General features: G+C 42.7%; 1 protein-coding gene across 18 annotated transcripts in view; it reads right to left on the minus strand.

Annotated features, from left to right (window-relative positions):
• NHSL1 (NHS like 1) overlaps positions 1-25,598 on the minus strand; it is a 336,607-nt gene that overhangs the window by 218,079 nt on the left and 92,930 nt on the right. For 14 of the 18 annotated variants that reach the window (XR_016395227.1, XR_016395228.1, XR_016395230.1 and 11 more), the window contains exon 2: positions 17,201-17,260. The exons of 2 other annotated variants lie outside the window; for them this stretch is intronic. Coding sequence is in view for 7 of the 16 variants with exons in the window: in XM_089922049.1 (XP_089778175.1) it covers positions 17,201-17,260 (60 nt within the window). In the remaining 9 variants the exon portion in view is untranslated. Of the gene's footprint in view, positions 1-10,546; positions 10,943-17,200; positions 17,261-25,598 lie in introns of those variants that run through there. 2 more of the 18 variants (XM_022557753.3, XM_089922044.1) reach the window with 1 other exon arrangement.

Here is a 25,598-nt window from a genome sequence, read left to right on the forward strand (position 1 = left end):
TGATGGGTTCTAGCAAGAACTAAATAAATAGCTGTTGATCTAATGTCTCTGCTGACTAGTCGCTCATCAGATGTCAGCTATAAATGACAGAGAACACCTTGCAATGCTGCATTTGATGGTACAGAGAAGTTCAGTAAAGGCTGAAGCGTGGCAGACCGCAGAGACACCACTGCAACCAGCTTCTGGCTCCCCCAGCCTCACACCACACACATCTGTGTCTAGGAACAATGTGTACGTTGATTACATGTAAGTTTTCCAATCGCATTTATCATCACAGTGATCACCATAAACATCACCTTTAATTAGGAAGATTAGAAATACAAGGTGTAACTACCCACACTTCATAAAGCTAGAAAAGTGTAACTATACCTTTGAAAATCACAGATACTGTTGCTACACTAACAAGTAATTATTAAAACCTATGACTGGGCTTCCCTGGTGGCGCAGTGGTTGAGAGTCCGCCTGCCGATGCAGGGGACACGGGTTTGTGCCCCAGTCCAGGAAGATCCCACATGCCGCAGAGCGGCTGGGCTCGTGAGCCATGGCCGCTGAGCCTGCGCGTCCAGAGCCTGTGCTCCGCAGCGGGAGAGGCCACAACAGTGAGGGGCTCGCGTACCGGAAAAAAAAAAAACAAAAAACCTATGACTTACCTTAACAAAAAGGGCTTAACATGGAAATCTGTGGTTCCGTAACTGCTTTCCTCACGTGCCTACATAATCGCTTTGACCAGCACTCTTTTTAAAAATTTTTTAAATTTATTATTATTTATTTATTTATTTATGGCTGTGTTGGGTCTTCGTTTCTGTGCGAGGGCTTTCTCTAGTTGCGGCAAGCGAGGGCCACTCTTCATCGCGGCGCGCGGGCCTCTCACTATCACGGCCTCTCTTGTTGGCAGAGCACAGGCTCCAGACGCGCAGGCTCAGTAGTTGTGGCTCACGGGCCTAGTTGCTCCGCGGCATATGGGATCTTCCCAGACCAGGGCTCAAACCCGTGTCCCCTGCGTTAGCAGGCAGATTCTCAACCACTGCGCCACCAGGGAAGCCCCGACCAGCACTTTTGCCTCTTTTCAACCTCTACAGCCCCTATATGGCAGGATTCTAGTTCCAAACGCTACGATCCATTCTGCACGCCCAAACCAGAGCACTTTCCTCCAGCGCTGCTTATCATGTGTTCACACAACTGGTATTCACTCACTCTCTGTAAAGTACGAGACACTGGATAAGACCCAGGCTAGACTTAAAAGGGCTTCAAATAAGCACATACCCAAATAGTCTCAAAGCAGAGCATTTGCCCTGAAAACAGAAGCTAACGAGTCAAAGACCCCAAAATGCCCTAAGTGCTTTCAATGCCATTTCTCTTCCTGAAGAATTATGCTTGGTTCCCTGTCTCACCACATATAAGTTTCTCTGCCCAGTTTTCAGTTCTCCCTAATGATCTAATCCTTCCTTATCAAACCAACTATTATTTTTATTGACTACTTATGGTATCCAGACAGTACTTATTAAATGAGTTCATTCATGTACTGTGTCATTAAGAGTGTCGAGCCATGGCAAGCACCCATTAAATGTTAGCTATTGTTAATACTTAAGGGGGGCGGGGGCTTGACTGATTTAGACACGACTTTCAATTTAGTATTTTAATCATTTCAGGATTTGACATAAAAACTGAGGTATAAATTACTTGAAAATTATGTAAAGGAAGTGATAGCTTCCATTTGGGTTGCCTAGGTTACACAAGTAGTTTAAAAGCAATTACTTCTATACTGAAAATTCTGAGATTAGTATATATATATTCTATACCAGGATAAAGACATCTTTTGACTCAACTATTGATAGTGAAGGGATTGCCAACCCAGGGGCAGTACCATTAAATACAACCAGATTCAATCTGTAGGCTTACACAGTATCTATAAAACACAAACTCATGTTTATTATTCAGTAAACAAGCTGTACCTGCTACCCATATGTATGATGCATAGGTATTACCCTGTTTTACAGAAATGAAAACTAGAGCTTAAACAGATCATGTGATTTGTTTCAGGTCACACAATTAGCGAGTGACAGAAGCAAAACATCCAGATTTCCTGACCTCGTGGTCTTTGCATCATTCATTCCCTTCCAATGAAAATTTACTCAACACTTACTATGGGCCAGGCCTGGGGAAACACTGGTGGTCAAAACAAACCCAAAAAATCACTCCTGTCTTAGAGGTTAAATTCTAGTTTGAGGAGACAGGCAGTACTGAAAATAAATACAAAAAGTATATAGTATATTAGATGGTGGAAAGCGTTTCAGAGTAAAACAGAGATATGGATAGAAGGGCCAGGATGAAGAGGTGGCAATTTTATTATTATTATTTTTGGTTTTTTTGCAGGTGGAAATCCACTTGGAACTTTATTAAGGTCTCAAGCTACTTGTGTATATGCTTTTTAAATCTTTGCTTCCCTTCATTTCTTTCTCTTAGATATCTGCTTTATAAGGAAACATTTTGTGTTTTCTTAGTCTGATAAATATTTATTGACCATCTAATATATTCTGTTCTAAGCACTGTAAAATGTCCAGGTAGCACAAAGGCAAAAAAGGCAAATTATCTTCCCGTAGGGTTTCAGAGTTCAATGGAGGACACTAGCATTGATATGCCCATGTGATAAGAGATGTCAGCAGAAGTTGTGCCAGATGGAGTCATGGCTTACACTACTGTAGGTCTGGGAGAACATATATGTTTATTTGGAAACATAAGTGCTAAGTCTATCATCAAGTGACGGCAGCGAAGACTGCTTAGATCACGCATGCCTTTCTATTTGCTGGTAAGTAGTGACAAACATTACCTTGGAATAGGAAAATTATTCACATCGGTAAATACTTAAAGCTTGGCTTCATGAAAAGATCAACTTCCTATAGGCAGCTCGGTGCAGGGCTGCTGGCATTAAGCAATCCCAGAGCAGGTGCATCCAAGTTCAGACTCTGGTGTCCCCGCTTAGACTATATCCCCATCATCCACAAGGCAGAGCACCAAAGGAAAGGAATGCAGCTGCAGAGGGCAAGATGCTTCCCTTGGAGTCTAGCCTCATGGTGGGACCAGTGCTACTGAGCCAATCACTGTTCCACAGGATGGCACGGGAAATGAGGAGACCATACATGTGCCAACTCTCTGAAGATGTGGCAATTTTAAAAAAGGTCCCTGATGATTTCTGAGCGAAAACCTGGCCAAAGGGAGAGAGGGAGAGAGAGAATTGTGTGCACAGCTGGGATTCTAAGCGGAGGGCAAGGTCAAGCTGCACCGTGTGTTCTCACAGCAGCAAGGAGCCTGGTCTGGCTTACTGGAGAGTGAAGGGAAAGCACAGGTGATGAGGCTGGGGAAGCAATGGGGCGAGGGAGGCCGATCACATAGGGCCTCATAGAACATTGTAAAGACGTTATTAAACTGTCTGAGAAGGGTTTTAAGCAGTGAAGTTACACGGCTCGACCTATGTTTGATGTTTTACAGGGCTGCTGAGGCTGCTGTGTTACTGCCTGGCTTGGGGTGAGGGCGAACAAGAGTGAAAGCAGGAAAACCGGTTAAGAAAAGATTGCGATAGCGCCGAGCTGCCTCTCCTTATCAGGCATGGCATCGTCCAACCCACACCTCATCCCTCTTCACTAAGTCAACTTTACTCATGGTCAAAACAGCCAGGATCAAACGCTTGTACAAAGTGTTTCATACGTACACGGTTTGCGTGGAGCAACAGGAAACAGCAGACTGCCACCAAATTTATGTTCCCACAAACTGCACCCTCTCTTTTGTTACACTCAGAAAAGTCCAGAGTCAGGAGCACTTGTAAGATTATATTCATCAGTATAATCGACAAAGTAAGCATGCAGTGCTACCTATAACCCACCATGCTGTAAGCAAATTCAGAGAGTACTGTTTGGCACGTGGGCCTGGGCAAACAGCACTATTAACAGTGTCCCAGGTGGGTTACGTTCACCCAGTCAGCATCCCTTTATTGGGTACTTAGCCTTGGGGATAAAAAAGGTAAGGAAGACTTGGTCTCTGTCCTAAAAGAACTCACAGTCTAGCTCAGGTCACAGACGAGTAAACAAATAAGTACAACCCGGTGTGTGATAGACGCAATTACAAAGGTATGCAGGGGGTCAGGAGTAACACAGAGAAGGGAGAAATCAGCTCTACCCTCTGGGAATCGGGGAGGACTTCACAGTTGTAAAGCAGGAAGTAACAGGCAGAGGAGGAGACTGGAGCATCTGACTCATGGAATGGGAGATGAAAGTTCTGGAGCTGTGAAAGAGCCGTGGGTCTGTTTGCTATTTCTGGAGTTCAAAGGGAGAGGGGACAGGGAGGCGTCAGATGGAGGAGGATCTCCTGCTATGTTAAATGATAAGGACTTCATTCCATGCACACTGGGCGCCACAGAAGAATGACCCCATTAGACAGTAGTCCCCCTTTATCCACGGGGGATGCGTTCCAAGACCCCCAGTGCGTGTCTGAAACTGAGGATAGTACCGAATCCTACGTACGCTGTTTTTTCCTATACATGCCTATGATAAAGTTTAATTTATAAATTAGGCACAATAAGAGATTAGCAGCAATAACCAATAATAAAATAGAACAGTTATGACAATATACTGTAATAAAAGTTATGTGGATATGATCTCTCTCTTACCTTCAGAATATCTTATTGTACAAATTTAATGTCTTTTCCATCTTAAGTAAGCACTTACAACACACTGTGGCTGTAACTTTTGCAGTTTGAGGTGCAACAGCAAAACTCGCACGAATTTCTTTTTCCTTCCTCATAATTTCACAGACAGAAGATTCCTTCTTACCGTACATCTTAGCAACCTCAGCCTATGATTTTTTTTTCCTATCCTTACGTTGAGAAGTTCACCTTTTCACGTAAAGGAAGCACTTTATGGCTTCTCTTTGACTTATCTGAATTATCAACATCATTCTTGCACTTTGGGGCTGTTATTAAGTATAACGAGGGTGACTAGAACACAAGCACTGCGATACCATGATACCACACCAGTCGATCTGATAACCGAGATGAGACAGCTATTAAGTGACTAACAGGCGGGATACCCTGAGCAAAAGGATGATTCACGTCTCTGGCAGGACAGGGTAGGATGTTGGTAGACTTCATCATGCTATTCAGAATGACGTGCAATTTAAAACTTATGAATTTTTAAAACTGGAATTTTCCTTTAATATTTTCGGATTACAGTTGACCACGGGTAACTGAAACCGTAGAAAGTGGAACCGTGGATAAGGGGGGACTATGGTATTTGTATTTTAGGAAGATCACTCTGTTTACAGTGTAGACTCAAGAATAGCTCAAAGGTGGCAAGAGTGAAGATAACAAGAGTAGAAGACCGTTCAGAAGGCCAGGTAAGAGCTGATGAGGGCCTGGACCACAGTAAGGATGGACAGATGGCTGCAGACACAACAGGTCTTGAGGTAAAACTCATAAGATTGGAGCTACCTGAAGTATTTGATAGGAAATACTGTGGTAAAAACAAAACACACACACACACACACACATCATTCAATCTGATAGAAAATGATAGATAAACCCCAAACCCCTGAAATTACATGAAAATATAACACTTTCTATGACTAATATTGATACATAATTATATAAATATAATATGAATTGTAAGAGACATAAAAATTAACCCTAATTAATGGGTAGTGTCTTTCTAAATTATTTTTAAAATAACTGTTTGAAAAGAACAATTTCAAAAAAGTTTTCAAAGCCCAGTAAAGACATTTCCATGGAAAAGAACACAGGTTATATTAACTATACGCTAATTTGTAAATTAATTAATTAATTGAATTTTTAAAAAGAAAGAAAAAGAACACAGGTTACTCACTTCCAAACCCAAGCTCTGACAATAAGTAACTCCCTTCATTACTCTATGATACTTCCAGTAATCTAAATAAGTATCTAAGTCTCAAAACAAACCCACAAACTTTTAAAAACAATAAAAGAAGGGTATTCGTTAAAATATCATTTCAACAGAACTTCATCAACTTAATAACAAACAGGATCATTTTTGCAATAAAGCAAGGCAGCGAGACAACAGATTCCCAACTTCAAAAGAAAAAACAATCAAAGGTTAATAAAGGGCAGTCTCGATGAACCAGATTAAAATATTAAGTGGCACTCACTGTCTCTCTCACAGAATCGCAACTTCAGTAGAAAGAAAGAAAACATTACATTCACTGCACTGAGAATATTATTCTTATCTCTTTTTATTAAGACACCAAGATAAACTCCATTGAGCTATTTTTCCAACATACATAGTGACCCTCAGGATAAATATTACTTGTCTAATTTTACTATCAAATTTGGGGTTCTGCTTTGACAATATCTGCTAATATTTTTCAGGTTCTTTTAATGCCACGAAGGAAATGTTCTTAGATCTTATACTGTTAAGGATTTTATGATCAAAAATAAATTACAGGTATTTACATAGAAACAGGATCTTGACCTTGCTTTTGGTCTGCCATGCCATTTTCCTCCACTGTAGTATTTGAAGTCACTGCTAATCTAATTATGCACAAGGATTCTGTTTTCTGCAACTATTTTATTAGGGAGGACACTGGGATGAAATTATTTTAAATACAGCCAACTCCACACAATTGATTATCTAGTGTATGGATTATTCATTACCCTTGGTATCTAGTAAGGTCATTCTCTGGTCATTTTTGTCGTTCCTGGAAAGGGAGGGAACGGAAATCCAAATGATTCCAATTTGGTAATGTTGTTAATACATATGGCAATGTCCAGAAGAACACAATGAAAGCATTTTTTAAATTGCAGCCTGGCATGTCAATTACCCAGTCTCTTGACCTGCCAATACCAGGATCATCAATCATGCCTCTGCCCAGCTGAACACGGAACTGGGGCTCCAACAAAACACGCTCTGCTCAATGAGAGGATACGCCATTATTATTCCTCCTCTTTTGGTTTTAATTGACAAGAGAAGAGTAAGTAAGCAAGACAGGGGAAGCACAGAATAACTACTACTGGTCATTAGTTTCCCTTGAGAACCTTCCACAGTGCTGGAAACAAAGCAGGAGCTCATTAAATATTGTTGAAATCAATGCACAGCCAGAAGACCATGCAAAACACGGAAATGCTCCATATAAAGTACCTTCTCATCTAAGCCACCCACTTGACACTTTTTCACAATTATCCTGCATTTCCTCTTTAATTCTCCCTTAAATGCCCTATCTGCTTCTCCACTGAAGTATGAACTCCTGACTTCAGGGCCTGTGTGCTACATTTCTCTGGATCCCACACGTGGTACTCCATGAGAATTCCTCCTAAATAGTCCCACAACTCCACGTGAAAAGCAACATACGGTCTCGTCTACAACCGACTTCTACTTTTTGACCACACAGGCATCTAGCAAAACAGCTCATGATTCACTAAATGTAACATTCAAAAGGACAGTGATTCACACCCTTGATTTTTATGGCTAATTAAGTGGAAACATTATCTGCCGTCCGAGTGGGTCACATCACACGGAGAATATGAGGACGGGTCACTGCTGGGACTCAATTCATCTTTACCTTCCAGAGTACAAGTGTCAGTGCAGGAGAGTTCTGAAACTTGCCATGTGCTAGAACAAGAGAAAGCACACAGGTCCTTACTTGTGATTGCTTTGGACACATAAATACGTATCTTCTAGTTACTTTTGAGGCTCAGGAATTTTATCCTTAGCTTCTCGAGTATAAGCGGTAACACTGGATTGTAAAGCTATGGGTCTATGTAATGACAGATATCCATAAAGGTAACCACTCAAACACTTTAATCTGATGTTACTGATAAGCAATCTAGCATGGAGATTCACTATAAAAAGAACTTCTAAAACAAAACTTCAAAGAACTGTTTTATAGAATGAACGTGCATCTTATTCAACATACTACCTACACTGACAGTAGGGATTCAGGGGGCTAACTGTGCAAAGCAATGCGACCTGGAGATGTAGGCAGGGAGCAGGGCAAGCACTCCGGCCTTGTGGCAGCTGCTGGATGGGAGGGAGAAAGTCTGTAGAACCAGACACCTCATCAGACAGAGATCCCTTGGGGGTGGGGTGGGGTGCGGCGGGTAGAGGGAAGAACACAGACAGGACCACTGACACAAGGCTGACTTGTTAAGCTACACTGCCCTACTTCTGGCTGTCACTGCTTGATGGCAGTATATGTATGCACGGGAGAAGAAGGGCGAGCAGGCTTTTAGAAACCTGTGTATATCAAAAAATGTGAATATAAGGTCAGGGGTTTAGGGAGCAGGCTGAAAGGAAAGTGGATTTGGATGCCTGAGAAAGATGCTACACAATCCCCACAGACCAGTATGTCTTCGATGCATATTTATTTGCAAACAAATCCTAATATGGCCATCGGGCATTCTTAGCACTGACTGATAATCCTTGTTAGGCTTTTAGCAAATTTATTTGATGCTCCAAAAAAAAAAATGAAACAAAACTCCAATCCTGTATAACTTTTCTGAAAGATTTTCCCTCTTTTGATCTGTAAGCGTAAACATATGTCACTCTGTATTTCTCCAAAGGCAAGAATTATGTGGAATAAAGATCAACTGTTATAATGCCCCTGAGGCAACATGTCAAAGTTGGGAGCCAATTTTCTTTTGCAAGTCAAATATGAAAAAAGAATCTAAGACCACGAATTCTGATCTATAGGCAGCTTTTTAAGGACTTTCCCCTAACCGCACATGTCAAAAGTGATAATATCATCCATGTCCAACTATTTCTAAGGACCATACAAATTTACACACTGTATTATACCACCATTTATCTTCAGGAGGCTACTGTATCCCCTATTACTGTAAGGGATAAAGGGCACAATCTTTTGTATTGTTACATAAACAAGTCCTCCCTCTACAAATCGCCCCTGGTCTTTACAATGACTTCTTTATTTTTCACAAGTCAAGTGTACAGTATTTGCTTCATTTCCCAACTACAACTAATCCATGCAAATTCACAGTCTCCTTCCCTTTAGCCTTAATTTAGATGGCGCATCTATGATGGAAATCCTAAAGCCGCGTGCTCACATGTACACAATCTTTAACAGAAACTTGACAGCAGTTGATTTAAAACAAAACAAGCCATAAAAAAGCAACCCCTGGCAAAGGCCAAAGGAATTAAAACTACACCCTCTCGCGACCACAGTACTACTGTATCCACCCTTTGAACATTACAACCCACCCATTTACCAAAACCACAGCTTATTCCTGATTTAGAAAAGTAAAGTTCGTGGACTTACTAAACTACACAACTCCAGCCAGAAAGCACAAATGGCTTTTCTACGCCTGGCAATTATACAGCATCTGAACTAAAAACCTGTGTATTTCGGCTCAGTATCAGCAGACCACTGTGGACCCCCTTCTTGACATAATAAACAACTGACATCTTCAAAGAGCATTAACTAGTCCCTCTTGTGCCACAGTTTAACAGACAAGAGCAAATGGCTTAACCCACATTATCCATGAAGAAGGGTGCGTTTAATTCTCAGTCCACGGAATATAATTACTGTCCCCATAAGCACAGATTTAACTTAGCTCTCTCACGTTTCAGCAGTTTTATTTCCCCAAAGAAGGGGGAGGACAGGTCCCTGAAAGGTTTTAGTGAGGCTTCTCTTGGCATGGGAAGAATGTGATAAATAGGGAAAATACAAGCATGCGGAATGTCTGGACGAGGTTCCTTTGTAAACCTTAAATAGTGCTCCCCCACTGGGCTGTGACACGGCTCTGAATGGAGAAACCATTTTAGAGCCTAACAATTCAGTCTCTCCAGTAAACATTCTAAAAGGAAGACCTCAGAAATTCTAAATATAAAACAGGGGTGTGTTTAAGAAATATTGAAACATTTCCCTCTTTTCCGCCAGGACTGCTATATTTCTTCACCTTGAAGAAGACAAAACATGCTAAACCTGAGAGCAGAGACCAGCAATGGTCCGAAAAGGAACTTGAAAGAAATCCAAAAACTCCTTCTGGCCAGGATATCACACTTCGTGTGTTCATTTCCTCGATGTCACCCCAACACCTGTTTAATTCAAGCGTTTGTGTAATCCATCAGTCTTCTTAAAGAAATATGCAAAAAGTTTATCCACGATTCCCAAAGTTTTCTCAGTGCACTGTTTCAGAAAAGAGCTCCATGTCCTAACTTTCAATTGTTGTAAAGAGCAGAAGATTCCTCCCAGGATGTAGTTTACCAATGAACTTTGCACAAGTCACATGAGCGTGCGGATATGATTTGGAGGGTGGGGGGTGGGGGGCAGTGCGGAGGACACATAACAGCTATTTTATCCTTCTTAGAAGGACACAATCTCAGGTTGAATCTAATTGAAGGAGCATTTTTATTTTAGACATGCAAACAAATGACTGACACTGAATTCCAATACAAAAACACACAAAAACTCCTAACGGGGCCAAGAATCGTGAACAGAAATCAGTGATAGAAACCAAGAATTCTAGATAGCAAACTCCTAAAAATGTTTAAATAGAAAAGAGTCAAGTCACCTTTTCTGGGCTGGATTCTGTAGGTCCAGTTTTCATCGTCCGCTTCCACCTGCTGCCCACAAACTGAGAGCTCTCCATCGCTGCGAAACAGCCTCTTAACTGAGAGCTCTCCATCGCTGCGAAACAGCCTCTTCGTCTGCCTGGGCAAGGAGGAGAAATTTATCCAACTCACAGCACGTGAGAGGGAACCTGGGTTTGACTTGAGTCTGAAGGGACCTGAAGAGCCTTCCTTTTTCATCTTCTTTCACATCAAAATCAACTACAGACAAAGGACAGTCCAGCCAACAAAAAGCTTGTTTTTAAAAATCGTTCCACGTCCTTTCAATGAAACTGCTCCTTCCTACTTGTTCAGACAATCCTGAGAGTCAGGCAGGGCATTCTGCAGAAAGACTGCTTCTATGTCACCCAATTATAAAGAAAAGAAAAATGAGAGATTAGGAAACAAAAAAAAAATTTTTTTTTTTTTTACCCTAGCCACATTGCGGTACCTGGTCTCTAGATCAGGACTATTCACAGTCCCTACCTTGCCCCCAGAAAATAAAAATAACTAGAAGTATAATTTTAAAAATGAAGCAGGGTGTTCATTTCAGGGACGCTTGTCAGGACTTGGTGAAGAACAAGACCAAGGCACTCCGACTCTTTGGTGTGTACCTAGCATCCCATTCTGTAATCCTACTCCTCTCCCAGGCATCTTTCCCCACAAGGGCAGAAAGCCAGCCGTCTGCTGCAGACAGAAAGAACCCCTCAGGCTGGAGAGAAAGATTCAGCGCCAACCCAGGCGCCTAGTTTAAAGTTCAGCCACACAGGTGACTTGGGAGAAATCAAAGAGTTCAGCTCACTTGCCCTCTTTCCTGTCTGTGAAGCACTCAGGAGCCACAGGACTCCACAAACAATAAAACGGGCTGTGTGGCTACTGCTTGGATTACAGAGTAAGCGCTCCTATGAAAGGCGATAGGCTTTCCCAACACTGAAGCCACCTCATTGGAGACAAAAAACCCCGCCTCCCTGCTGCAGTCAATACTTCAGAGGCAGCTCAAACTTCTGAACTCCAGGCAAAGCTACAGAAACGCATACACACTTCTGGACACTTTTTTCTTTTTAAAGCCAAAACTTAATTAATTATCGTCCGACCACATTTCTGGAAGTGGGATTTTGAGAAGGAGCTTTCAGAGATTATGTAGTTATATACACATCCAGCATTCCTAAGTGGATTTAGGAATGTCATCATCTAAGGAAATGTACTTCCAAAGGGAATAAAACTGACCCAGCTATTATGTCACTCCCAGCTTTCAGCGAAGGTGAAACGCAGCCGTTCTTGCACCTGCCATTGCCTCTCCTGTCTTCTACCAGCAGCAGGAGTCGGGGGCTGAGGAGCCACTTCTGCCTCCCCACCGGCAGCCCCTGGGGGTCATTCCTCTCTGGCTTTGAATGATCATCCTATCACAGAGAACCATAATCTGAGAGCTATGCTAGTAGCTTTTAGCTGTAGGCTCCAGCCCTTTGGAAACCCTTAATCAGGGCATGCAAAATATCTAGAGCCACATGTTGGAATGCATTTGGGTGCATCATTTCACCCAAGGCCAACATAATTCCATGGTCCTAGGGGTATAAAGAACTTCTGCAACTTTTCATCATAGAGACTTGGGTCAGTGTCCTCTCCCCAAAGTGTCATTCAGAGTAAGGGCAAGTACAGAACTGGGTCCATCTCACTCTCCTGTACTCGCTCTCCTGTAATAGCAAATATATTAAAGCTAACAAATTACAACAGAAAATAAACTTTGATTAAAAATAATAAAAGCAGGATTTTGCATCATACATCTACTGCAATTCACTGAGATCGTAAGAAAAAGGCTCTACACGCTTACCAGGACTGGGACGTTTATAGAAGAAAAACACAGAGCAGCTGCCAAGTGTTCCTTGGATGGACAGCTCATATTACCATGGAAACCACAACAGAGAACAGGTACTAGGACTAAAGGGCAAAGGTGCAGAACAGTCCAGGTAGCAAAAACATGGACTCGGTATAAAAGCTCAAAGTGTCCTCAAGAAATCATGTAGTTTAAGCCCCTCAATTTACTGATGGAGAAATTCAGGTCCAGAGAACGTACGTGATTTGATCACTATTATAAGGGCAAAAGTGATATAATTACATATAGCATCAATGGCTAACATCAAAGTTCAAATATCCAATATTCTTTCTGAGTCAAAGACTTTGAGAAACTCAAAATATAAAATTTAACTTAGAAAAAAAAAAAAAGACCCTCGTGCCAGAAAACAGAAAACATCCCAAATGCTGCTTTTACCATTTCAGATGCTCATGGGACCCCCTGACACCCAAGTATGCGTTCTTTAAGGACCCACGGACCCCAAACAAGGAACACAGTGGTATCCCCACTGATGTCTACATCCTGCAGTTACAGTTTTAATTTAGGAATATCTAAGCCCTGAAATAAACCTCATGCTGTTCTTTACATTCAGCAAGTGCTTTTGAACAGTGTCCCCAGACCAGCTTCCTTGGAGTGTGCACACATACACATACAACAGCATAGATGAATTGATGTTATTAGTAACTGGTGTGTTTTCCTCCGGTACCTCCTACACACATCTGAAGAAGAGCTGATGGCAGGGGCTAGAGGAATATTCACTGCCAAGCAATCAAGAAGCAAAACTGGTCCATTCAAGGACTGGACTCATGACTCTTCCTCAAAGTGAATACACACTTAATGCTGGACTTCAAAGAAACTTAATGGATTTCCCATCATTCACAAGACAGAGGGATATGTTTGCATATAACCAATTCTCCATCTATTAGCTATTCCGTTTCTGTTAGATTGAGCCTTGATTATTAATATCTTCACTTATGTAAAAGAAGGTCAAATAACTTAACTACTTTTACAACTGGACCAGAGTTCCCCTATGACCAAGATAAAATATAATGACTTAAATCGCTTTGTAGGAAATATTTGTATTTTAACTATCTGTGTTAGATATGTACTCCAATTAGCTTAGAAAAACATAAGCGAACTGCTTAAAAAGCTATTGCATTCATTCAGCCTATATTTATGCAACAACTATGATGAACCACACACTTTAAGCATCTGGACTATCAACCCTAGGGTCATACAAATCTACCCCTGCCCGCAGCATCGGGGTCATGGCTACTTCGTGCCACGCACATCACATATACTACTGCTAATCTTCATAATAACCCCACAGTGGAAAATCCCTACTTTCAGAATATAACCTGTTTCTTCAAATATTAGATTCCACTATAATCTTCAATGTAATAAAACATCATAATTTAACCATTTTTTCCCAAGAAAATCTACAATAGAATACACTCTTCCCAGACCTTTTAAACAGACATGCTGAACAGATTTTTTTATCCACACTCCTTACTGTGCAGTGCTTTCCCATCTCCCCCCTCACTGTCAGGCTGTCAAAGTGAAACTTCTGTTGTCATCATACGTGCCAATAACTGCTCCCTTCCTACCATTTTGCCCCTGCTGAGCTTCAGGCAACAGGAAATCAGATAAATAATCTTGCTTAAATTATATGCTTCATGGGAGTCATGAGCACTCACGGAGTGAAATACATAGCTTTAGTGGAAGGAAGGGCTTTGTTACAGTTGCCTCCTGGCCAGCACCCTTGTCCTTTCACTTGCGAGATGGAAGCCCAAGGGTTGAAATGGCTGGAGGAGCAGCCTCTAGATAACGACCCCCAGGTGGACTGAAACCAGGTTTATGATTTATTGCCTCTTTTATATTAAGTTCTTAGCACTTGAGGGTGGTGAGGAATTTACCCAACATTACTGACCAAAAGACAAGAAATTACTCTGTATTATTTCAGGAATGATTTAAGTAATACATTAAAGAAAAGTTAACTATAAAAACTGGGATGCACCAGAATATATTACTAAGGGAAGTTCTAGAATCATCTTCTTTGAGAATTCCTGAGTCAAATACCCATTAATCTGGAATGATTTATTTATATTTCCACCAAGAGTCAAAGGGATAGATTGAATACATTTGGAAAGTCCTTGCCAAAAGACACAATATTTCATGTTTCGATATATACCGACATCCTTAAAGATGAGTTAAGCTCAAATGGAAGTTTTTGATTTAATAAGAATTGTTAAACATGACAGGATACAGGATTAGACAAATCTCTCAACTCAATCAGGCATGTAATTGCCGCCCTTGCCATCTGTGTAAAATGCCAGCCAAGAGTAGGAACTAATTTCAAGTGCCATCAGTTTTTTGGCCTCAAAGGCCACAAAAGAGCATTATAACTCTTAATTTCCATGTGTACCTTTTCTGCCCTGACCCTCTGTTACAGAGCCTAAGCTCGTACTGCTAGCCACACAACAGGCCAATAATCGAGAGATAAATTGCTGGGGCAAAGGATAGCGACTTTCTTTGGGAAGCCGGCAACCAAACAGAAAAGATGGTGGACTTGGGCCCCAAAGAATCATCTTGCATGAGTGAGAATTCAGGCTCCTTTTATACTTTTATACTAAAAGGGGAGGGAGTAAAGTCAAACATTTCCTGATTCCCATCAGCCTCCAGAGGGGATGTGTTAATTTCATCCTCCCTGCAGTCATTCACAGGTGAGCCTGGTCAGGATATTTCCTGTGAGCTAAACAAAGGTATTTTAGCTTAATGCTCATTACCTGGGAAGCAGCGGGCCCAGAGATTGGCCATTATGTGTAATTTAAGCTTATAGGTAACATCCCTTTAGTGATTAACTTGTAATAGAATACAAAAGGTTCTTCTTCCTTATTACACCTCTCCCTCAAACCTGGAAAGGAAGAATAGGAGAGGCAGAACCCTGATGCCAGAAACCAATGGAGAACAGTGCTGTATGGTCAGAGTTGGTAGGGTTGCTGGCTTGGCTGGAATGGGGCGCATAAACAGAAGGCTTAATGAACAGAGACAGGGTGAAAAAAAACATATACCGCAGCAAGGAGAGTCACTCTGAACTGTGTCTTGTTCTAAAGCAGCCCTGACTGGGTAGAAGCAGTGAAGTGTGTATCCTATCAGATTACCCCATGAGTCACAGAGGCCGTCAGCTTCTAGGACAGGGTGCAGTAGTTTTTCCAACTGTCATCTCTTGTAAATAATTGAAGAGTAGATTCGAATGCAAACTTTCTATGAGGTAATTTGTACACACGAATAATGAAAGCTTATCTCAACATCTAGAAGTAAACAGTTCGAGCCAGACATTTATAACTAACAACAAAAAACCCATATTGCCCCCAGGGCCACAGCAAGCCAACTCCTACAGTACACTAAATCCTCCTTCCTCATCCACCTCCCACCCCCTACCGAATTAAGCACCTGATTTACTCAAGAAGGAAGTCAGAGAAGATGAAACATTGCCAATTAACTATTCAGAGAGAGGTCTATTTTTAGGGTTCTCCTCACCTACCACTGCTTCAATACTCAAAAGAATAAAAAGCACTGCCTTTACGTTGAGCTCTAGCTTTGAAAGTCAGAATAGGTCCCTTTCAATGGAATTAATAATGTTTCCCTCAACTGGAAAGATTAAATGCAAACACTTGTATTTATGTATCACCGCAAGCCTAAATCCCACCTTTCAGTGTCTTCATGTCTGAAAAGGACTTCTGAACAGTTCTGACACGAAGCCTTAGTGACACTGTTCCCCCAGGATCACTGATACAGGAGCAATATGGCATCACATGACTGCTCTCAACCCCCTGCAAGGGGGTAAGGCCTGTGCCCGGTCAGAAGCTGTCACTGATGGATACTGTCACTGATGTGTACTGTGCACTGCTAGGGGCTTGCCAAGAATGCAAACTTTGCCCCAACCTTGACCAAGAAAACGTCCCCATCCGAGAAGTTCATACGAGAAGCTCCCCTAAAACTGAGCATTCACTTTGAAATTCAAGGATGAACCTACTCTGAAACTGAAATAAAACTCCAAATAAAAAAAATTTTAATCATAATCTCCTTTGTACTTCATCCCTCTCCAGATCCTTGTAATTATTATTTTTTCTACTTACTCAACCAGGTCTTCACAAACTTGTCTTGCACATAAATCACAGGAAATCTTAGTAAAACACAGAGTCGGATTCAGGTCTGAAATTCCGAATTCCCAAAGCACCCAGGTAGGGCCCTGGACCGTCTTCGACTTAGCACAGTGCTAGCCGATAACGGTCCCCGAAAGCAGGGATCTCATCCTTTTCCCTCCATGTTCCCTACGGTACCAAACACACAGCCAGCACTAACCAATGCTGGTAACAAGAGTGAACAACAGAATCGTCTACTCATTCCCATGTTCCCTCTTTCTTTTGATTTTAGCATGTTCCAGGTCAAAGAGATAACTTGACCTTTATAACTAAATTCCATTCCTTTATCACTAAGTTACAAAAAGCAGAAGTAAAATTTGTAAACTGTTAAAAATATATAATCTGAATTAAAGGGTTAATAATAAATTTCCATTATCCATAGAGTTATACTGCATCACTTTGAGAAGAAAGACGGTCATTAACTGCTAGGTGGCATGCTTTTCTTAATTTGTAAAGACATCTACATTGCTTCCATCCACCAAAACTCTGGAATTCAATGATCCCACTCAGAACCTGGGACAATCAACAAAGAGCCAAAATCAGAAAAGCAGCCCACATCCTACCTGGTAATCCATGCAGACGGGCTGGGACCTCCTGGGTTCCACCATGTAAACTTAGTTGCTCTGTGGCAGTGGAAAAAATTTTTTTGTTCAGTTTTTCCTGGTACATGATTAAGACAAAGAGTTTTTTCAGTCAGCTTTAAGTGACCTTCCAAAATGTTTATTCTATTTGGCTCTATCTTTAAAACTATATTCACTATGGCTCTACAGAGCACATTGAATATATCTGTTTTTTTTAACAGACATTTTATCATTTCAGCAATTCCCTTTATTATACTACCATTCCCTGCTAAACATGTGTTAAATATTGCTGATACCAGCAATGATTCCATTGAACCAGACAAATGTGTGAGAAATAAATGAGAAATTCAAACATTAAAAAAAAAAGGTGGGAGAAAGAAAACTTGAAAAGTTCTGAAACCAGTGAGAAGAGTGGCAATGCCCATCCTGCTTTCAGCCACACTGTTCTAGCTGGGTCATTTGCTGCCAGCTTGATAGGTAAGTGTAGAGTCAGAATGAAGAAATCACAAACTTTCCTGTTGGTTTCTTCCCTCTAACATAAACCCTGTGAAGGGCTTCCCTGGTGGCGCAGTGGTTGAGAGTCCGCCTGCCGATGCAGGGGACACGGGTTCGTGCCCCGGTCCGGGAAGATCCCACATGCCGCGGAGCGGCTGGGCCCGTGAGCCATGGCCGCTGAGCCTGCGCGTCCGGAGCCTGTGCTCCGCCACGGGAGAGGCCACAACAGTGAGAGGCCCGCGTACCGCAAACAAACAAACCCTGTGAAATATGTATCATCATACATATTTTGCAGATGCAGATACCAAGGATAAAGGTGATAAAGTAACTTGCCTAACAACCCCCCACCAAGTCATTAGGTAGCAGAGTTGAGATCTGAGCCAAGGTCTTTCCTCCCATACACTGCCCTTCCTTCGACCATGCAGACAGCCTCAGCCTCGGGCCTCTCCCCTGGGCTATGACAATACCCTGGGAAAGGGGCCCCCTGCTTTCAGCTGCGCTCCGCTCAGAGCTGTCCTCCGCGGGCCAGCTCACACTATATTCTAGGCCCCTGGGCCCTTGACCCTTTTGTGCCTCCATCTGCCAAAACACCTCTCATCTTTTTCACCTGCTTAACTTTTACTCAACCTTCAAAATTTCTGCCAGGAGCTATCTCAGTTGAAATAAGCAAACGTTTATTAGGCGCTATACTGCTTAGCTACTGCTGCATAACAAGGCACCCCAAAACTCAGTGGCCTAAAGCAACAATCATTTAGGATTTCTCACGATTCTGTGGGTCATCTGGAGGCCAGCTAATCTAGGCTAGACTCGGCTTGGGGTGGCTCTGCTCCAGTATGCCCGAGACGGAGAAATTTCCTAGGACATGGAAATTATTTTAAAATGGGGGCAGTCCCAGGCACACTGGGATGGTTGGTCACCCTAGGGATAACCTGTAGTGCTTCTCCTCCCTCCTAGAACCAGCAGGCCAGTCCAGGCTTACCTTTTTCATGGAAATGGCACCAAAGAGCAAAGCTCAACTGCACCAGCTTCTTCTGCATCAGGGCTGCTAACATTCATTGGCCAAAGCAAGTCACGTGGCCAAGCCAACTTGATTGGGGCGGGGCAACACACTCCACTCACCTGAGCAAGCAAGGGGAAGGGAGTGCCTATTTCTGAATCTCATCTACCACAGGCAGCTGCTGGGCAAGTTACTGAGGGTGAGAGACTCCTAGGACATCATTCCCGACCTCGGGGATTAGACTGCGTTAGATGCCACGTTCCCATGGCACACCATGAAAAGAAATGCTGCCCTTCCCCTAACACATCTGAAATCATGCATTTGCCACGGAAGACTCTAAGCTGCCCAAGTGGGAAAACCGAGGCGTGTACAGTACCTAGCATACAGTAAGGACTGAATTAATGCCTGTTAAACTAAACTGGTCAATTATACGCCCTTCATCATCATAGTCAACTCTCTCTTATTATATATACTCCAGTTTCTTTACTGGACTACCTTTGACATGCTCCCACACAAAATGATGGATTACATGCAGGGGTCAGCAAAGTTTTTTGTAAAGAGCCAGAGAGAAAGTATTTTAGGCTTCGTCAGCTCTACGGTCTCTGTTCCAACGACTCTATCTGCCATTGTGGCAAAAAAAGCACCAGACCGTATGTAAACCAATCAGGGTGGCTGGGTTTCAATAAAACTTTACTTACTGAAACAGGTGGTGGGCTGTATTTGGTCCCTAGACCATAGCCTATTGACCCTGGGTTAGAAGAAGTAGGAATGGCACTCGGAGTTGTGCAGACTGCACAAGCACACATAGTTCAAACCAGTGTTTCCCAAAATGTGTTCCTTAGGATACCGGTATCAGAATCAACTTGGATTGGGGTAGGGGAGTTAGGAGGCCAGGAGGGCTTGTTAAAAATGCACATTCCTGGATCCTATTTAGTTCACACCTCTGGAGAGGAACCTGGGAGTCCACATTTAAATGAGTTTCACGCATGTTACAATTTGAAAATCACTAATCTCAACATCATTACACTACGATTCAAACAGATACGCAGGATTCAAATCTTTACTCATAATTCCACTAAAAACGCACAAACGGGCGTCCCTGGTGGCGCGGTGATTGAGAGGCCGCCTGCCGATGCAGGGGACACGGATTCGTGCCCGGTCCGGGAGGATCCCACATGCCGCGGAGCGGCTGGGCCCGTGAGCCATGGCCGCTGAGCCTGCGCGTCCTGAGCCTGTGCTCCGCAACGGGAGAGGCCACAGCGGTGAAAGGCCCGCGTACCGCAAAAAAAAAAAAAAAGCACAAACGTTATATCAAAGTATAGATATAATACCAAATGAATACAAAATAGACCAGGATGATATATCGTAGGATATTACAAGCAAGATACAGTATAACAAATTTTTAAATTTTTTACTTTGGCATTTGTTTTTCCATAATTTGCATGCTAAACACAGGCTATAAATGTTTTAGTCAAGTAAAGTTTAATTTTCATGCAGAATTATTTTAGACATAGAGAAAAGGAGAGAAATCAGCACAGATTTAATAGTTAACGTATGGCTACATTTCAGTTTTATTTTTTAAAAGTAGTACAGATAAATTTCCCTCTTGTCCCCAGTCTCACAGTGGTAACATCATTCTAAATTTAGTGTGTATCATTCCCAAACATATTTTCCACACTTTTTCTACATACCAGTGAGGTCATCAAGACATAGTACTGTTTTGTGTGTCGAAGTTTCATAAATTATATTATACTGCAAATCATTCTTTTTTTAAATTTATTTATTCTTTTGTTTATTTATTTTTGGCTGCGTTGGGTCTTCGTTGCTGCGCGGGCTTTCTCTAGTTGCGGCAAGCGGGGACTACTCTTCGGTGCGGTGCGCGGGCTTCTCATTGTGGTGGCTTCTCTTTTTGCAGAGCACGGGCTCTAGGCGGGCGGGCTTCAGTAGTTGTGGCTCGTGGGCTCTAGAGAGCAGGCTTCAGTAGTTGTGGCACACGGGCTCAGTAGTTGTGGCACGCAGGCTCAGTAGTTGTGGCTCACGGGCTCTAGAGTACAGGCTCAGTAGTTGTGGCACACGGCCTTCATTGCTCTGTGGCATGTGGGAACTTCCTGGACCAGGGCTTGAACCCGTGTCCCCTGCATTGGCAGGCGGATTCTTAACCACTGCGCCACCTGGGAAGCCCTGCAAATCATTCTTAAACTTATTTTTATAAAATAGTTAATATTAAAAAATTTCCACTCACTCTACAACCAGAGGCATGATGGGTAAAGGTGCCAAGGACCTGGTACCTCTCATGAATCAATTCACCTGATCCTTTTCCTACAACCTTGTTTAGGTAATTAAAGGAACACTTCACAGCAGGGTATGTCTGAGAAAAATCGATACCTAAGCTTCTACACTCGATGTGCAAATCTGCTTAAGGGAATGGACTTTTGTGTTTCTTCCACATACTGTGTCTATTAAAATTTCACTCGTTGCATAAGAGTGTTTTCTTTAAAAGCTTAACAAATTTAAGCTTTCTGGAACACATGAAAATATAACAAAGCATATAATGATGGCTTTATATGTTTTTCTCTTCATTCAGCTCAAAATTTTTACAGTCATCAAAATCTCCAAGTAAAAGGGCTGCTTAGAGAAGAGCAATTCAATCTGATGATGACGACTTTGGCTGTTTTTTTTGTCACAGTCTTAAGTAATAAACTCACTTTGATAAGGAGAAATTCAGAAAACAAATGGCCTGAAAGACACTTAAGACGTTCAGAAATTTTTGGTTGAAACACTTGCTCTCCAGGGTCAAAATGAACGTGTTAAATCAAGGGAATTTTTGTTTCTATAATATGCTTCTTTAAGATAATGCCGTCGAAAAGAACTTCAAAGAAGGGTGAAGTATTTCTACAAAATAAACACTAGACCCTTGCCACTGATGGCAAGCTGGAGTGGGTGGATAGAGACTGGCTAGCACAGACGAAGGCATTAGTTATAGAGACTCCCCCTTCTAATCTCCCTTCTCTCAGCCCAGCCACTCTGCTGTCTCCCTGAAACGCAGGGACAATTAGGACAGTGTTCCCTCAAAAGGCCCCAAGTGAGCGGCACCCTCTGTTCTCATTCCTGGGCTCAACCCCCTGCAAGACAAAGACACCAGGGACCCTGAAAACATCTGCAGCAGCAGTAAAGAGGTAACCATTGATCTTACAGGACTTGAAGTAGAGGTGGCTAGTACACAAGTGGAGACGTCTGGTAAGGCCAGACGCAGGAGATTAAAATTGTGGCCGCATATATAGGAAGGGGATGGTGAGCTGCAAAGGAGGGTCAGACTCCCAGCAGGAAAACAGTTCACTCAACGCCAGTATTGTGAGGAAAAGAACCAAGCATGCAGGCCTCACCTACACAGACAAAATTCTCAAGGAACTGCACCTGTGTCATTTTCTCAAGGAACTGCTAGGCGCATTTCCCTTCCCAAATGAGGTGAGGCCATGAAGGGCTTGAAGAAAAGTGTGAAATCCTGACAGGTTAAAAGGAATTGCTACAAAAATAGCACAGGTGTAGCTTACCTCATAAGTAATGACAGTTGTGTAAAATTGCTAAAAAGTAAAGAATCTTCCAAATTTCATCACCAAATACACGCATGCACACACATACTCAAGATGTGCTCCAGCATCTTCTAAAGTTTAGTTTGCTGACAATATTTGGTAGAGGAGGAATGAATACAGAAGAAAAGTACCAGTTACTGTATAGTTCCATAAAATACACATTATTGGTTATAGTTGATAAGAAAATGCTTGGCTAAAAGTAAATTACTATTCAAAATAAGAAAAAAAGTTAACGGTGTCACATAACCTTTAATTTATTACATAGTGCAATATTGCTTGTTCAGGCCATAGGGAATTATAGTAGGTTGTAACCTGTATCTGAGATTAGGTCAAAGGGTGTCACTTAAGGAAGTGACATCATTTAAGAATTACCTAAGCCAAGTAAGAATTAATATGTAAGCATATGCTCAGCCACTTCCAGAAGAGACACCCTTTACAAAATGAGATTACAATGAAGCCTGAGGAAAGTTCAAAATCTAACTTACCTATCTAAGGGACAGCCTCATACTAAAGAATAATTAAGGAATCAACAGCCTAATAAAATGTTTTGTCACCAGCCTAGTAAAGGTAGGCGAGAAAGATGAGGACAGAGGTGATGACCAGTAAGCATTTGTGGGTGTCCAGTGTCCAGAGCTGAGCACAGTGTCTGGAACCCTGTAAGTTCCCAAATGTCTGATGGCCTAGCACTGCTCAAAGATACACAGGATGGGGTCAGCCCCAAAGTGAAACTGCATTAGTTTTTTAAAAACGTAAGTGGCCAAACAAAACACCCCAAACCCAATCTATGCATAACCTACTGGACAAGAATCTCTTACAAAAGGTGATTCCAATATTCACCCACGGTTGAGAATCAAGGCACTAATACAATTCCAGCTGGGCCTGACCCATCCTGTGTCTCTCTGGCCATCAAACACTTTGTGTAAGGTATGCCCCCTACCCCCAATTAAGAAACACCAATCTTTGAGAAAGTTTACACTTTGTTTACAGATAAAGCTAAGTTAATGCTGGTTCTGTGTTTCAACTAACAATATGTAAAGGAACAATAAAATGAAGAAGCCTGCCATTTTTCCAATTCTAGCTTTTTAAAATGTTTAAAAGAGCATCAGATGCAAAGCATAAATTAGTCTCCTCAGAAGCTTCCTAGACAGCATTGGTGTCACTGGGGCCTGGGGGTGGGGGGGAAGAGGGGTACCTATCTGAAGGGCCGAGAACAGACACTGCCTTCCACAGTCACTAGGAAAACTAAGTCTTACACTCACGCTGATTGTTTGAATTACAGGAGCTTGGGACCAAAGGAGATCTTAGAGATTATTCTGTCATACACTTTCGTCTTACAGATGAGGAAACAAAGAATCTGAGGGGTTTTGTGTGACACTGTGACACTAGCTCCATGGCTGCAGGAATTCCATCTAAGTAGTTTACCACTGTGTGGCCCAGCCTTTAACAGATACCCCAGAACATTTTTAGAAATTAATTGTCAGGTCATCAGCAAAGTTGGGACCCAGAGTCAGGCACAGTTTAAAATAATGATGATGATGGTGATGGTGATGAAGATGACTCAACTACACTGAAAATAAACTGATCTTAAGAGACGTAAAGCAATTTTCCAAGATTACACTCCTCCAATACTCTGGAGCCTGAATCCCATCTGTCTTCACCGTGGTTTTGAATTGCCAGAATCATTTGTCCATAGAACAGACAGACATGAGGCATAAAAAAACCATTCTTTCTGAGATTAACACAGGTAACTGATCTCTCAGAATGTGTCGTTGTTATTAGTATTTTAACACCTGGGCTGGAAAAAAGGTTCCAGAGAGAAGAGAAAATTAACTTTGTCAGATTTGCAACATTAAGTATACAAGGTTTAATTAAGAGCAGATGGCCTTATTAGAGATAAGACTTTTTGCCTCATCTAGGATCCATTGAAAATCATGCTCAAAACCTGACAGGGTTTGCCTGTGGTTGACCAGCAGGTGGCAGAACAGAACAATCCGTCTTCTGGAAAGCCCCAAGCAGTAGAGGCTTGGGTAAATTCAGGGAGAGTATTTGTAGTATTCAAACACTGGCCAAGCCCGGGTTAGGAACCAGCAAAGAATCCTACGTAAAACTCAAACCCTGACGGTATCTTATAAAATAGAAACAGTCGGGTATCCGTGCACTTCAATAATCTACGGGTTAAAATTCAGAAGTGTCTTTCATACTTACACAGGCCAGATGGCTGAGGAGCTGAAGAAGAAATATCACAGAGGACGCTGTCCAGCCTTTAGGACATTCGGGCGTCCATGTCAGTGTTTCCTAAACTTGCCTGCTCGTCGGCATGACCTGGGGGGTGCTTATTAAAACACAAACTCTGGGGGCCCCTCCCAGACACACACAACCTCTGGGGAAAGGGCCAGGGAAGCACCTGGGGGGCTGATCAGACAAGTTTGGGGGTCACTGGCTATGTACTAACTACCTGGAGGGGAGGTACAGGTCAGGGTAGGCATCGACTGGCTGGGCGAGGCTGACTAACGTCACTGCTCAGCACGGGGTAGGGCCCTACCGCTGCCCAGCAAGCCTCCCCGTCAGCTGGGGGACCCGCCAGGCTCCCCACCCCTGACCCCGCATCTCTCTGTCCCTCCTTTTCACTCCGAAACCTCACTTATCCCATCTCCCCTCTCCTGGTTGACTCCTGCCTGCGGCTCACCATCTACAGCATGAATGAATTTGCTCCTTGGCACTTTCAGCCTCTGTTTCTAGAGGCTGCCTCCCTCTCCCTCTGATTCCCTCTACTGCAAACAACAAAACGCCTCCCCGCAGGTGCGGCCTCCTCAACACAAGTTCCGTCTGCGGCGGGGACAGTACAGCCCCCCACTCGCTGCTCACTCTCATCCTGTGAGTCCCTAACACCCCGTAAATGGGGAAAACAGCCTGACCACAAGTTGGATCGCCCACCTCCACTGGGCCCTCGTCTTCCTACAGTATTTCTACGCTTACTTTGCACGTCGCCCAGGTTGTTCCAAACCATTAGGTTTTCCTTTCAGCCTCACTCCCACCTTCATACCCAGACTCAAAGATAACCTCCCTTTAAATAAAGCGACAGTCGAGACGTCCCTCTACCATTCTCCCATCTGCCCTAAGGGAAATCCCCGCAGCTTCCAGCTTAGTTTGATCCATCTGGGCCTCCACGTTCTGCCACGTCAGCCTCGAACCGCAGCCCTGATCTTGTCAAATGCCGCTCCTTGTCAGGAGCCGCCGCTGCTAATCTAACCCAGGCTTCTCAGTCTTTGATTTAGGCCTCGGCAGCAGAGGCCAACCC

The sequence above is a fragment of the Delphinapterus leucas genome, chromosome 12, assembly GCF_059928025.1.
Source record: "Delphinapterus leucas isolate spDelLeu-1000000601 "Yukka" chromosome 12, BTC_Dleu_Yukka2, whole genome shotgun sequence".
NCBI classification, from domain to species: domain Eukaryota; kingdom Metazoa; phylum Chordata; class Mammalia; order Artiodactyla; family Monodontidae; genus Delphinapterus; species Delphinapterus leucas.